At 36.6% G+C, this 17,042-nt stretch overlaps 1 protein-coding gene across 1 annotated transcript in view; it reads right to left on the bottom strand.

Moving 5' to 3' along the window:
• Nucleotides 1-1,262: 1,262 nt before the first annotated feature.
• Nucleotides 1,263-17,042, bottom strand: part of LOC145671539 (uncharacterized) — a 936,709-nt gene continuing 920,929 nt past the window's right edge. The window contains exons 8-9 of the mRNA XM_081740728.1: nucleotides 1,591-1,671; nucleotides 1,263-1,304 (exon numbers count right to left, since the gene is read on the bottom strand). Coding sequence (XP_081596854.1) covers nucleotides 1,263-1,304; nucleotides 1,591-1,671 — 123 coding nt within the window. The remainder of the gene's footprint in view (nucleotides 1,305-1,590; nucleotides 1,672-17,042) is intronic.

The raw sequence follows: 17,042 nt of genomic DNA, 5'->3' as shown, positions 1-17,042 counted from the left end.
GAGACTTTGATTAACATAGTTGGCTTCATTATGTATATGCTCTAGGTGATACAATTTAGATTTCTTTTTATTTTACATTTCTGAAGAAACTTTTCTTTGAGATCCCCTCAGTTTGATAAGGAACTTTTTTCACTATATGATATACATATCTTTTTCAATATTGATATCTAAGGACTGCGTAACTGTTTCACAACTTAATATGTATTTTTGTGGGTTTTACCGGAACATCCTGTATTTTATTACACTCTCGAGAGGGTGCCTAGAGGAAGGGGGGGGAATGACACTAGCAACAGCATTGGTTTCATTTTGTTTATCTGAATCGCATAGCAGCTAGTTGTTTTCCTTTTAAACACATTTGAATCTTATTTTGAGGGTTACAACATGAGAATTTCCGTTAGCCTTTAAACACGCAACTACAAGATCATTAACTAAGAAAATAGTGTGTAGATTAAGAACAGTCCGTCAAAAGTACCTTGCTTTAAATGATTTTTTAAGGAGTTCTGGACTGTTACTCTGACATATGCCCAAATAATATGCATGCAAACTGATGTGCACTCGAAATGACTACGTGCTATCCTAATACCTGCTATCGTATTAATGCAATAATTATTTCACCATAAAATTCACTCACAGTGTCATAGGAGATTTCTTACAGTAGGAATTTCATTCGCAAAAAGCACAAATCAACTTGTGCTAGGCGTGCACAAAAAGAGAATGCTATCTAACAGAGTCAATGCAGGAGTGCAGCATGGGAGCTCGCTCAATAGCGCGGGTATGTGTCCGCAAGAAGCAGGCGGTCACTGTTGAAAAACGAGGATAGTGCAAAATCACTTGGTATCGCATTAAATTATAGGTTAGAGCAGTTGTAAGGTTTTACACTGTCAACTCTATATTTGTAAATATAAAATGCAGAAGTACTCCGCGGGTAGAAATTAATATGTTATGCATTCGTCCTTGATATGCACTCATTTTTTAATCCTAGTATAGCCCTTGTGACTTACCTATATTGGTTTGACACTTGTAATATTACACTTGTAAACATGAAATACTGGTTTCCTACATTGTGAAACATTCCTCTGGAATTTAATAACCTATACAATCCTCTTTATATCTACTCACTCATTTTAACCGTAAAATTACCATTTTATGACGGACTATTCTTGAGCAGTACCGAAAATAATAACTGTTTAAAGTTTACACAGGCGAGTTTAAGGTGAAAGTATTATTTAAAAATGGCCTTGATGTTTCCTGAGCCAAACTAACTAAAGGTTGACAACAGCGTAGTACGTTGCAACAACACATCGCTAATGTAAAAACAGATCTTGTAGTTAAATAATATTTACGCGACTTTCGTGATACGTGTTTTCGAAAGCACAATGATAGGTTTTTAAAAACGCACCTGATAATGGCAACAAACAGAAAAGAAACAACATATTTTAATTGATTTGAAATCGCGGGGATGTTTGACGCACGATAAGTCGTAATGCTCTATGAATAATATTTCTAATAAACAATATCAAAATAATAATAATTGTGTAAAATCGAATTAAATATTAATTAATTATGAAGATAATACAGGCATGAGCTTACCTGAGCTACTTTTTCACCCATTTTTGGAGTATGTAGTGCGCCTTGGAAAAATTTTGCTGACCCGTTGTCTTGAATGGAGAACTGTAAGAGGTAAAAAGAAGTTAATATTTTGATTAATTTCAATTAGAATTGTAAATAGAAAAGAGCTATATTTAAAAAAAATACATGTTCCTTTTTAAGAAAAATACATGAATAATGTAGCGATGTCTATTAAAATTAGACTTGATAACGATGCAATAATTAATATGACGATGGATCAATTTTTGTTCTCAGAATAGCTCTCATGCGACGTGGAATGGAGTAAAGGAGGACGTGAATGGTACAAGTAGAATATCACAGCACTCCGCATCCAGGGCATCACTTAGTCTCATGAGAGAGGAAGAAGGCGGAAGTCTACACCTGATTGGTTTGTTCCAAACGAATCACAATGTTCAACTATGTTCAAATCCGGAGGTTGTGCAGGCCAAAGGAAGCGTTAACTTCATTCGAATGTTGTTCGAACCACGATGCAACAGCTCCATCTATGTAAATGGGCTTATGATAATCCTAGAATATCGTGTCGATGCCCGAAAACAACAGCTTGACCATATGATGACCATGGTTTCCTAAAATGGCGACATAATCACGGATAGTGACGCGACTGGTAAGCGTCAGTACAGGATATTGCAGCCTACCTCATCGCAGAGCCGCCTCCATGTTTCACGTTTTTGGGGGGCGTCCGACCACGCATAAACACGTCCCGTGGTTTGAAATAAGGTGAATGATGATTCATTCGAGCATATCATAATTACCAGTGATCAGTGGTCCATGTTCTATGTTAGCGACACCATTGCTGTAGTCCTAAAGCGTTATGGTTCCTTATCACCTTTCCCCCCCGTGTAATCCGACTCCGTATGTGTATGTCATGTAACTCGTGACAGACTGTCATTGTCGTCACAGGGTGTGGGAGGTGCTTTTTGGATTCTTCTCACTTACACCGCAGTCGCACTATGGTTCTGAATAACAATCCACTTTGTCAGCAGGGGCTGTCACTGAAGGTTTTCTTCCGATCACTGTTCCTCTTCATCGATGTGGTTTTACCAGAAGCTTTGTAGGGCGTCATAACTTTGCACACTGTCCGTCGCGATAGATCCAACACACTTGCTACTTCCGTCACGCTCGCATAATCAAGCGCCATCAATTTCCCTAAGTTGGATATCAGAAAAATTGTCTATTCTACACTATCACTATCTATTGAGTTCATTATACACTGCCGCACTACTGTTCCTCATTTACCATACACCCTTACACACCGCCACCAACAGCCCGGTGGTGTGATTTTCGCCTGACCGTTGCCAACTCAGACAACGTGTTTTCAACTCCAGGGATTCCTATTATTTTGAAAACATCTCTATCGATATGACATATCGAAGAGAGATGTCACTGCAGTTCTTAATATTTTTACAGTACCCTATTAAAACCATCAGACAATAAATCAATCGGAAAATACAGGCAGAAAATGGATTTCGTGTTATATTTTTATATTTATTTTTGTTGTGTTTAATCTTCTAATTCTTTCGATATTTAATTGATCATATCTATTAGTTCATCAAATAAGAAATCTGTATATTACACATGAAAACGTAATATGAAGTAATACGGTGATAAAAAACATAGCCCAGCCATTGCTTCCTGAACAGCACAATATGCTAAACATCTCTTCCCCTACAGAGGGCGTAACCCTCTTCGGGTAGTAGCTAGCGTCGGCTAGCTGGCAAAAAAAAATAATAATAATAATAATACGGTGAGAAATTATAATACATATACTCCACAGCTCTATGTAATCACAATCTGTATAGTAACAAAAAACATATAGTTATTAATATAATTCATTTTGTTCTGGTCAGAACTGTTTTTAAGAGAAATTATAAATATATGTGTGGAAAGTTGGATACCGTTTTACTAGGAAAATGGGTGCAGATATCTTAACATATCGAATACAAGAATCTTCGCGAAGGCAAGTTTCCCCAGCAGCAATTGCAATGGATATTTCCTCTCTGACAAGAAGTTTCAATTTAATTATTTTGTTATGTAGAATTAGCTTTACACACGATATCATACAGTACATTAAAAGTTTTAACGTATTAATAGACTAAACATCAATTTACGTGTATATATACGTATGTTTGGGAGTCGGTATGTGCACCCGAGAGTTCCACGAAAACTTTCGTAAAATTTGACAGATAATGATTTATGCTTTTCTTAAGGATTTGAAAATAAGCCTATTGATCAGGTGCGGCTACTGGCCAATGTATTGGATTGTATGGCTCCACAACTGTTTTATCTTTTGTACCCCCGAAAAATGGATTTTTGAAGTAAAGAATGCAACAGTTTTAATAATCAGGGTGTCTATCGGTCACGAAAGTCATGAAAAAGACACGAAATCAGAAAACGGTCATGAAACTCAAGAAGAAGTCACGAAATTTTGCTTTTTGGTCACGATGTTTTTTATATGCACAAATATAAGTACAGACTGGAAAATTTTGTTCTATAAAACGTCAAAATTCACCACTAAAAATATCCCTGGTCAGTCTTAGACACTACCAAATCGCAACCTATGTGCGCTTCTATCCATACATGAAAATTCGACCTAATTCGTACCCAAATTCGCTCTTGAGAATGTTACGAACTTTTATAATTTGGTAAAGAAAAGGTCACGAAAAAGTCACGAAACTTCGTTTTGGAATTTTAGTAGACACTCTGATTATCTGATCAAGACAACATTGATTCATCTTTGAGGGAGCTTATAATAACGAGAAAAAAGAATTTATACAGTGCATCAGAATTGTCGCTACGTACCTATCATTCAGTAGTAAAAAAATCTATTTTTCGTTTTATTTGTTGAAGTTTAGTATCCTGTTTCATACCTAAGCTATATGAAATGTGGCCCTACAGTTTAAGGTGGAATCCGAACCACCGTAATGCATTCAAGCTCTCCCACAGAGAATCGAACCTTGGACGATATGTACCAAAGGCACGCTAGCCACTAGACCAGAGATACGGCTGTGCGATAATACCTGGCATTGCCTTACAATTACAGTAGTTGTTGTAAATAGTACCTATTAACATCCTGTAATTTTCATAAACACACATCTTCTTTTTTCTAATACTTTCACAAGTTCGTCTTATGGAATATTCTTAATGAAATCACGAATAGCAGTTTGAAATTCCTGAAGCGTGTAGAGATTCCCTTAATCAACATTATTTTTTCCATAACACCAGAAATAAAAATCATGTGGGTTTAAGTCCGGAGAAGGAGGTGGCCACAATGCTTCTTAGAAATTATACCATTTCTGAAAACTTCTTGCAGTAACATCATGGACTGCATGGTTGTATGTAGGATCGCGCCATCTTTTTGGATCCAAGCGTTATTAATTTTGCCCTCTGTTAGCTCTCCCATTAATTGATGAATGACTTAACAATAACGATCTGAATTTATTGTTTATGTGAAGAATATTTGGCCGACTATTCTCCTCCTGGTTATTGCAATCCATGCCCCAATCTTCTAATTCTATAGAAGAATTTCATGTACGGCATGTAAACGTTGATAGACCTACAGGTGAGTTCTATGCGTGCACATATCCTAATAAATCGAATCACACCTCTTGGGTAGTAAACATACTCCAAAATACGGTCAGAATATTGAGTTGTCCAAATGTGGATGAGAGAATGACGTAGGAGAAATGAATAAATACAGATTGGGAGTGTACGAATAGTATCTGCAAAACAAGAGATGTTTTAGTCTACTTTTCACCACTGTTCCTCCTCAACATTAGATTTCCAGGCTGGTCATGTTCTGTCTTTGACAATGAGAACAGCCAGTGTGAGTCACAGAACATTAAATTGAAAACGATACCTTTAAGGGAATCAATATTGAAACCACAAGTGGTAGGATTCTATAACTTACTATTTAGATCGAGGGATAATGACGCTAATGGAATCTATTCTTAAGCCTTTGAATCCATATATTAAACAAGCAGTGATGTAATAGTGTACACCACTGAGTTTGGTTTATATATCGTGATATATTCTCAACTAATATTGAAACCGGAAGTGGTAGTAGATTTCTGCTACCTCCGGTTTTAGTAGAGAAATTAGACTGAGACGAAATATGTTCTTGACAAGCCTACTTCATTGCAGAAAACTGATTCTTGGTATTGCTGTATTATATAGCCTACCGATCAACTTTGAAACTGAAATGGTTAATTAATTTCTGATACTTCCAGTTTGAATAGAGGTTTAGGAGATATGATACTTATACTTAGAATGCTAAACGGATGCTTCTCGCTATTCCTTATTGTATTTTGGGATAGTAAGAGTATTTTGGCCATATATTGGTTTATCTGCAAAACAACTGGACAATATGCAACACTCTCGACGCCAGAAGTTGGTTGGGTTGCATAGCGACAGGGCCAAATAACTTACAATGACGTACTGTCTTGTTATAGAGAACCTAGCGAAAGAAGTTATTTCTCGTGTTCCAGGGAAGGCACTCGCCTGAAACTAAGGAAACTTAATAATAGCATCAACATGGATAGGCGACCAAAATTTTCAGATGGATCATACACCGACACACTTGTTAAATGAGAACAGAATCGAACTCTTTACAACATACCGTATTTTTAATGGCAATAATACAATTTTGTGTAGGCATTTGGAGCCATAGAAGTTTCATGAAGGTAAAACTAGAAGAAACATTAACAAAGGTGCAAAGATTAATGTTAATAAGAATCAACAATTTTATAAAGACAATCTCTGCATAAACTATTCAAATTTTAATAAATGAAGAACCAATCCATCTCCAAATTATAAGTAAATGAGTTAAAACATGAAACAAGAATATAAAAGAACCAAAATTTTGCAAATAACAGGAGAATGTGTACATACTAATAACAGGCGTAAACAGAATTATAAAAAGAAAATAGGATAATAAATCGATGAATTCACTAAAAGGAGACAGGGCCAGGAACATCATAAGAGAGAAAATAGAAACATTCAGCGAAAGAGATATGGAATAAATATTTAGACATGGGCCATTTAAGTCGGGTTCAAGAAGATTGAGTGTAATCAACGAGCACTAACACACGCCTGATCGTATCTTTTGGAATTATGATAAATGTATCACAAACAATAAATAACGGAAACGAGAAAAGACTAAAAAAGCGAAGAAAATGTGTCAGAAAACAATCAAAAATTAGAAAAAATTACAGTTGTAGCCAGAAGTATATAAAGAAGTTTACGGGAGAGGCAATAAGGACGAAGAAATACACAATGACTAATTTTACGATTATGATGAAAATATATAGAAGTGGCATCTATTAAGGAAACAAAATAATCTCAAGGAAGTCCGGGAAATTCAGAAACTCTACGTTTAGTGTTTTAGTGTTTATTGAGGATTAAATAGCGTAGTGTGCCATATGTATTTTAGCGATTTGTGCCATGTTGTAAATAAAAGGATTTGTGTCATGCTACAATAATGAGAGATAAATGAAATAAAACTGCAAATTTTGGAAAAAATCTATTTCTAGGAAATTAAATGGACCGATTTCCAACTTTTTTCAAATTAAGAAATTTTAATATTTTTGGTGATGGTAACAATCATAAGAGAACATAAATATTGCACACGAGATGAAACATACAAAATAGATACACTCAAACATGAGAACGATTTATTTATTTGTATTTGTAAGCATTACCGGACACGGTGATGATGAGAAATGAACAAAATGGTGGAATAAATAAGGTGAGAGGAAACGGCTGAACCCCGAGAAAACCAACGAACACACGCTTTGTCTACCACAAAGCCCAATTGGCGCAAGTTGGGATCGAACCAAGGACCCTATGCGCGAGAGGAATGAGGAAGGAGTGAAGAAAACTTGCATGTTAGGTGTCATCCCGGCATTTGTTTGGTATGAATCAGGAAAACACTGTAGCCTAAAAGGGCTTTTACACTTTTACCACCGAGTATCTACAACGGAAATTGAAGCTGGGACCGCTCTCACCGAAGACAAGAGCGTTAATGCCTACAATACGAGGGAACATAATGGTCAAAATTAAAAACATTATTTTACTCTTTTACTAATTTTTATTCTTTCTTTTGTATCTTTTCAGGTTCTGTGTCTTCATATACAGTGGCGGATCCAGGATATGATGAAGGGAAGGATTTAATCATAGTTTGCCGCTTTATCCAATGTGAAGGAGGATTGAAGCCCATTTTATCCAGTGTATACCTGAGCGTCAAGGGGGGCTATAGCCCCCCTTGGATCCGCGCCTATGTATATATATGAAGTCCACATAAAAATGGTCATCCAACTTCCCCCTCTTCATCATCGTTCCTACGCGCCTGGCCCTAACTGTTCGGTGTTGAAATCGGTCAAAGGTAAGAAGGTGAATTCACTTCAACTTAAACTATTCTTAGTTTGCTTTTATTTAGTGACAAAACAACTTAAAGAGATAGTGACATAGTCAATGACATGTGGACTATGCAAATGAAACGAAGGGTCTGACATGATGTTGCCATGTAGTAAAGAGGTGTGGCTGAACAGGCGCACTAAAGCGCGAGTAAGTAATGGAGACCTAGCTTTCTGGCAACGCCACAGCCCTCCCATTTACTAACAGCGTTTGAACCAAACTCGGAGCTCCGTCTTCAAAACGCCATAAACACTGTTCTTTAAAATAGTCCAAATAGATCCTTGGATAATTTATTTATTGGAGTTGTATCGTCAGTTTTCAGCATCAAGGCTTTATGAAACAAAATCTATTGTTAAAGTGGGTTACCAAATGCCATGGTCGCCCGAAGAAAATCTTCTATGGGGTGACCATCTCCCTGGTTGCTATATTACGTTGGTATTTTTTTTTTTTTTTTGTATTAAGAACATTTTAAGAAATTTAATATATTTCGTGAGCCAGGGGACCGGGCCCCCTGCCTCCCCTTTTGGCACCCAAACCATTTGGCACCCAGGCCATTTGCTGCCGCAAAGGTGCACTACTAGGCCGCAAAGGTGCACTAAATCGATTATTGATGAAATCAGAGTTAAGCGAAAGTTTAACTTAAAATTTATGCTTTAAAAAATTGTGGCAAAGGTGGCGTTAGATGAGTTCTAGATCTAAATTGAGAAAAATTTGTTCTCAGGACAGCGGTATAATGAAGAAATATACGGAATCCTCTTGCTTACTACAGAAATCAGTACGGAGCATACTACATAGACACTGCCCTTAGATAGTACATCATGCCGTTGCAGGACGTCTGATATCTAACAGTTTTCCGTATATCACATGCACATAGGGCCTACTTATGTTACATTCCTAAGCTGTATGTTATATACGTCCATTTGTATGTTAGATCCTGGACGCCTGTATTGTTGTATACAGGAAAGTACGTTTAGGGCGGAACACTTATACGGAAAGTAATATAAAACATGCGTTTTCAGTTATACGTTTGCTGTACGTTAAGTCCAAAAACTACACTATTTGCAAACGTAACATACGATTTTATGTACGCCACATACATTTTTTCTCAGTGTATATAACAATAACACATTTGATCTCTAGAACTGATTCCTATATAATCAAATAGTAGGTCTAAAAAGTGAAAAGTTCTCGTCCTGTCTTTTGAGAGCAGAGGCTCAAGTGCAGAGCCATAAAGGATTGGTCAAGCACAAAAATAGACATACAACAAGCAATCCACGTGACCAGGTAAGATCGAAATATCGAGTGGGTCGACAGAATAAAACAATAGAATAGACTTTTTTAAGTTTTATTCTGAGGGAAATGAATGAATGAATAGTTTTAAAAGAATAATCAAGGCTTTGCAGATTATAGCTTAAAAATTGACGGTCTTCTAAATGAATAGGGCGAAGAAAGCCGTAAGATAAGGACGACATTAATTGGAATTCTTAACTGGAAAGAAGAAAAGCCTCAAAGTGATGAAGTTAAATCAAAATAATAATAAAATTGAGAGAGAATTGTTACTATACTATACCATGTGGAGTCGGTTAAATGAGTATTGCCGGTTGACATGTTTATACGAAATCACTTGATGTGTTGGGAGAGCAATTCCATGTTTCAGCTAGGATTTGAACTTGAAGCGGTCGCTTTCAGAGATCAATAGTGCTATCCTTTGAAAGACGTTATCAAATTTCATTTTTTGGAAAATAGATTCAAACATCGAGAAGAAGTTAGCTCCCTTGTAACCGAAACCAGTTTGAATCTGAACACAAATTACATTAACTTCAACTTACACAATTCCAATTTAAATATGCACAGAAACAGAAAATGCACTTATAATAACACCTTGCCATTAATTAATTAAATTAGCTCCTTCTTCCTTATCCAAAATCTAAAGCTTCTCTACTCACAATCATTTGCTTTTCGTTGTGATCTTCGAAGTACGAAGTACCAACTTAAGCAGAGCAACATTATTGAAAGTCAGAAAGCAAAGAGTTAACTCCTCTATCGGTAGGTGATGCTTGAAGCAAAATTCTAGTAAGAGTCAATTGAAGAAAATTAGCTGAACTTCCTTTCAGTTGGTCAGAGCCATTTTCCCCCAAACAAATTAGCTGTATCAACTGCTATTGACTCTAAGGTTTCCTTGGGAACAATTATTGCATATGCTATTATCAACACAAATAACAATAGTTATTTTAAAACAATTTTAAAATATCTATGGTATGGCATATAAGTCTATTGTATATTCCAACTTCACACACCATCAAAAACTACGAATGGTTGGAAAAATTTCTAGTAAATTTTAAATACTTTTTTTAAAAATAAGGAATGTACAAATATCGAACGCGGGTTAAAAAAGTGCCTTATTGACAAACTGAAGAGACACAGAGGCATAAAATGGAGCATTTACAAAGAATACAGTTTCTGCCAATGCGTGATGTTGAGCAGCGTTTCTCTTACCAGGGAAGGGTCCGAATGGCGTACTCGAGTTACCAAATGACATGTATCAAATATGAAAGAGGGTGTGAAACTATGTACACTCATGTCCAAAATTATTGTCGCATGTCTATAAATATGTTGTTCTAGGAATATAATTTGATAATGAATTCGCCCGGTATTTCTTATAATGTTAGTATGTGTATAATCAGCAGAGATATGTATGTGGCAAATTTCATGTCAAAAGAGCAGTAAATAAGAACAATAAAACGAAAATAAAACTTTCTTCTCCATTTAGCAAAATTTTGTTTTACTCATTCTAATTTTTGTATTTATAATTCTTTCCCTATGAAATTTACCACAAATATACATTTCCCGATTATACACATAGTATCAGTATTAAAAGTACCCTTCAAAATCATTATAAAATTATATTCTTACAAGAAGACAGTTATAAATATGCGACAATCATTTTGGACATGAGTGTACATATGCAAATTTGTAGCGGCTGAAAGCAACATGGAGAAGCATGAGAGCCGGAAGAAATATGACCGACCGTAGGGCTCAAAAACAAAGAAAGCTAGAGAATTACTGAATGGCCACAGAAATGAAGGTCGAATGTATAGTAGTAGATGCATGATAAGATCTGCTATATGTTAGGAAATATGGACATCATGGCCGCCATGTTGAAAACGGTCATCTTGAATTTGAATTCACAATATAAAAGAGAAAGTGGATTATGTGGCATATGAAATAGCACTGAAATTTTCCTAGGAATTCATTGGTGTTAGCCATTCTGTAGTAACTCTATTGTGAGTTGAGAAGTGACATGCACAAAACACGCATAGAAACTCTGTAAGTCTCACTAGTATGAAGCAAATACAGTTTCTACTAATGCGTGATGTTGAGCAGTGTTTCTCTTACCAGGGAAGGGTCCGAATGGGGTACTCGAGTTACCAAATGACATGTATCAAATAGGAAAGAGGGTGTGAAACTATGTACACTCATGTCCAAAATTATTGTCGCATGTCTATAAATATGTTATTGTAGGAATATAATTTGATAATGTAGGAATATAATTTGATAAGGAATATAATTTGATAATGAATTGAGCTGGGAGAACCCTGGTTTGCATACAGACCAAAGGAAAAGTGTGTTTACATCAGAATATTTGAGAGTAAGGGAAAGATCATCAAAGATCGTCAAAAATCATGAATTCCCTGCAAAGATGCCTAGCATCCCTTCGAATATCAAGGCACTTGCTAGAAAATCAACAAATATGTGCAAGGCTGATTTGAAGTTTTTTCTTTAGGAAGTATTTGGCCACAAGAATCGCATCTTGCTGCTGGTTGATTCGTTGTGTTGTAATAAAGATGATAAACTGATACATTCCACTGTTCCGGATAATGTTGAGTTTCACAACAAATTGATATTCCTCAAGCCCATATCCGGAGGGGTCATGGGGGCCGGGCCCTACCTAATTTTTTACTGACCCCTCTAAAATTTTCATGGTAGGCTTGCAAATGAACTGTAATACGGTTGGATCGCCATCCCCGTACACTTTTGGACTGGCTACGAACCCGAACCCTAAAAGCATTGGACGTATTCAACCTCTCGAAGTTGGATTCTTTAGCACATACAAACAGTAAGTGAGGTTTATCACGGATGCTGCGTTACATATTAATGAGTTTTATGCATAGCATCGTGACAACTTTATCCGTTTACGTACTTCCAGTTTAGTGCTCCCCGGTCACCAGTTTCAAACATGTATTCTAATGGCTGGATATCTTGAAGATCATCCATGAAAATTCCATACTCCAATGTCCTTCCGTTTTGGTTATGAAATATCATCGGATTGTCAGCAACATCGGGCAATAGTCCGTGTTTTTTCAAGCGTGGACACTAAACAGTTCATGTGCTTTTATTACAATCTTATAGATACTTTTCACATCATCTGTCCTTCATAGATTGATATGCACCTTTATCAGAATACTTGCTTATGTAATAATACGTGAAGAAACACATTTTAATTGTACTTGCAATCCTCAGTCCTAATTTGTTTCGGGTGTTTTAACGTGACGACAACTATCTATGTTTAACACTGCAAAATTACCAACTCTTTGCATATGAAACTACTCTTTGTACTCTTTTTCTAGATGCACATCCCGTGCCAACATGCTGCAGATGGTTTAGAGCATATGCGATTTTGCACACACTCATTAGAACATGCTGGAACTTGTCGCTTTTTGCACGTAGATATTGCTGGTCATTTGTCTTGTATCTTGCCAATGCACCAAACGGCAAACAGATTATTTCGACGTTTGTGCAAATATCCACTCACGACTTTCTTTCATGATACTTTTCAATTCACAACAGAGATACTTACTTTTTCTTCTACATTGTGAATCCAAATTTAAGATGGCCACTTTCAATATGGCGACCATGATGTTCATGTTTCAAAACATATAGCACATCGTATTATACATCTACCACTAAACATTCGGCTTTCATTTCTGTGGCCATTCCTGTGCGAAACGAGTAATCCGTTAGCTTTCTGTGTTGTTGAGCCCTATAGTCGACCATAATTTTTCCGGACCTCATGCTTCTCCATGTTGCCCTCAGCCGCTATAAATCTGCATAGTTTCACACACTCTTTCATACACAGAGAAAAATCCGTTCTCCGGACAGCGGCATATTGTACAAATATACGGTATCCTCTTGCTTACTTATAGAAATCAGTACGGAGCATTGGTTATCCGTATGCTATGCCCTTAAATGTTACATCATACCGTTGCAGGATGTCTGACATCTAACAGTTTTCCGTATATCACATGCATATACTTATGTTACCTTCGTCAGCTATATGTTATATACGTCCATTTGTATGTGAGATCCTGACCGCCTACATTGTTTCATACGGAAAGTACGTATAGATGGAACATTTTACAGAAAGTATTATAAAACATGCGTTTCCAGTTATACGTCTGCTGTAAGTTAGGTCCAAAAACTACAGGAATTACGCATGTAACCTATCTTTTTAACTACGCCACCTACAATTCTTTTTCTAAGTGTATCTGATACATGTTGTTCTGCAACTCGAGTACTCCATTCGGGCCCTTCCCTGGTTAGTCAAGATTGTGAGTGGGGAGGGGTGACACAGGGGACGGCAAAATTCCAGCTCGCCCCCCGGCGCCAATAAATCAAGCTACACCGCTGCTATAAACTTCACATTAAAACTAACACGTGTTTCAATGTTTCCGAAAAATTCTACTTCTAAAGGAGAAATGGAGCAATTTCTATAATATTCAGATTTCCAATTTCAGATGAAGAGAAAGTCCAATATGAGGATTCTATTAAATTCGAGGTGAGAGATTCGGCATATAAACTCCTGCATTAAAATGAGGGAACATATCTTGCAATTTTTTTCGAAAATTCTGTTCCAAATTGCATAATTTCTACAATATTTAAATTTTCAGTTTTATATTATTAAACCTTAATCTTCCCGTGCGAAGACCGAGCACTTCTGCTAGTAGTCTACTATACTAGTAAGTGTATGTATTCATTAAACGTTCACATACCGTACTACTTTGAATATTTATTCTTCGAGTGTCTTATTGATAGTCGACTCAAATGTTAAACTATAATGCTTAGTTTTGCAAATGTCTTTAATAACGTCTAATGAACAATGTATGGTGTTAAGGAAGTGAATTTGTTAGGAATGCACGAAAAAAAAATGATAATTTAGGTTGCTTTTCTGCTTAAACTAGATTTCCTCTTACAACACGATCCAAAATGGAAAGGGGTTTCAGCAATTTCAGTAAGACCAGAAGATTACCAAGAGTCTAAAGTTACTTCTATACGTATGCAGAAATAGGTTATGTATTGCAAGTAATTTTACGCAATGAAAGATTTCCCATCAAAATTTACATCGTCTTACCTTTCCTCTGAAATCTTTACTGAGAACTAGGTAATAGACTCCTATATCTTTATTTTCAACTAGACTTCTTTCCATTTTGTGAAGGAAATTTTGTGTATCTTAGTATCTCAATAAACGCTATTCCTTTCAGGTGCTTTCCAGCAGTTGAATCTTATATTTTTTGTTGGAAAAAATGAGCTTCTCTGTCCTTGATGATTTGACGGAGAAAAGAGGCAGCAATAATAAAATGCCTACCATTCAATGAAGAATAGACCAGTCATGAATGAATTAGTTCATCAATATGACAACACTTTGGGACCAATTTTTGCCCATAGAAATGGTTATTTGTTGGTGCGAGAGGAACCCTATATTATGGAAATATTTTACATCTTGCTGAATTATTTATCTCTTCTTATGGCGTGTGAGACAATAGTGTTTCTCCTTGTATAACAGATTATCCTACTCGAAGGTAGCTCCGAAAAATGTTGGTTTAAAAAAATACACGAGGAAATAAAACTAAAATGATTTATATGCTACCTGTAAATATGACAGATGAAATGACATGAAATTGTGACATGAGAACCTGGATGTATCCTGCCTGAGTGTCTTTTATCTCATTAATTTTAGTTCACATTAATTTTACAAAGGTTTAAAAGAAATATAGCTTAGCAGTTGCTTCTCTGCATAAAGGAACGTAACACTTCCTCCGAAATGAAACATCTTCGCAGTTTATACTCACCAAATAATTAAACTAAAATAGATTCGATGGATAAGATTTTCCCTATTTTTAAGATTATATAGGTTGTTAATGAATTATATCGACAAACTTTAAGAGATGATTCCTTACATCACAATGAGATAGAAGTTCATACTGTAAAAATACTCTGCGAAGACAGATTTAGTAGAGCAATAACGTACACCGGATCGGACTTTCTCCCAGAACCGCTTTTATTATAAAAATTTCACTATGTTATAGTATGATAGAAAAGGTGATCCAAAGACCTAATAAAGTCCCTTAAATTGTTGGCTGGTGATTACGAATGTCTCAGGGCCCGGTCGGACTCAAGAAACAGGTTCGGGAGGATCTTAGGGCCCAGTCGCAACCAAGAGATTGTTGTAAGGAACTCTCAGGGACCAGACACAGCCAACAGAGGGGAAAGTAGTTGGTAAGGCCCAGCGCAGCCAAGAGAAGGTAGATAAGGTGACCAATTCCAGAGCAGACTGATGCCTTCTAAAGTGTTGCGGCGGCTTCTTATATATCCTGTCTTCTTGGGTCCTCGTAGAACTTCGGGGTGGTTCGATGACGTTTGTCCCTTTCCGGATCATATGTTGCCGATTATTCCTGTCGTCTGCTTGCTTGTAATAATAGTAAAGAAACATGTGTTTCGGTTGATAAATTTAAAGCACGTATAGGATATAACAATATGGACCTGTGCGGGAAAGTACGTAATTTAGAGCTAGGGCCACACAAAAACTTGAAATAAAAATAAATATCAACTCGCGTTATTTTAAACAATAGGAATCGTGGTGAGACGGTTCATATTGGTGCAAAGGAAGTCGTGCATACGTAATCCAAAAATGTACTACATTTCAGTAATGTGCAATTAATTTCTCACAGGGCATATATCCCCGACATAGGCAAAAGAAGAAAAAAAGCATGCCTTGACACCGGGGAACATGGAACGGGTTGGCAGAGAGTCGGAAGTGTTAGCAACCAACTGCTCCTTGATTCCTCGTATTCGTAATAGCGGGTGACGCAATGTGTTTTTTCATGCTTTGGACCATCTTAGCTCCAAAAATATGCACTTTTATCTACATGAACTTCTTTTTTCATATACATTTTGATGTGAAGAATCACTTCTTAAAGTTTGTCGATATAGTTAATTAACACCTTGTATCTCCATTTATTTTGAGCCATGTGAATTGGTTTATACTTCTAGTGTCTAAAGTAAACATTTCTAATGCCATGTTCCTACCTATTATTAATATATTGAATTAAAACTTTAATATACCCATGAAGCTTTCATCGGTGCAACTACATTAAGTATAAGTTATGTTGTTTACGCTGAATTATTCTGAAATTTTCCAAAAAATGAAAAACTTCCAATACCATATATATATATATATATATATATATATATATATATATATATGGCATTGGAAGTTTTTCGTATATATAAGTTTCCTCTCTCGTTTTCCCCAGGAAAGCGAATAGCAATGCAACACACCCAGACACAAGTGGGTATCGTTCGCCCGCGATCTTGCAGATGGCGAAGTCGAAGCGTCTGCGCAAAACGGAGATGAGTCTCTTGGTAGCTATGGAGAGAAGGCACGTTTTGACGTCATGGTCAGAGGAGGAATTTGTTGAAATTGAGGGTGATTCGACAAAGCGGCCTGGCCTTTTCACATCTAGTGTTTTATTGTTGGGTGACAATGCGAGATCACACTCAGTGACGGCAACGCAAAACCATATTGCAACTCTTAGGTGAGAGCGCCTTGCCCATCCGCCATACAGTCCTGATCTCACACCGAGTGACTTCCATTTGTTTCCAGCTTTGAAGGAGACTCTCGGCGGCAGGCAATTTGGAAGCAATGCTAAAGTCATAGAAGCTGT

Source organism: Thermobia domestica, chromosome 15 (assembly GCF_964235325.1).
Source record: "Thermobia domestica chromosome 15, izTheDome1.hap1.1, whole genome shotgun sequence".
Taxonomy (NCBI): Eukaryota; Metazoa; Arthropoda; class Insecta; order Zygentoma; family Lepismatidae; genus Thermobia; species Thermobia domestica.
Note: the sequence above shows the minus strand (reverse complement) of the source record. Positions and strands in the feature narration are given on the sequence as shown.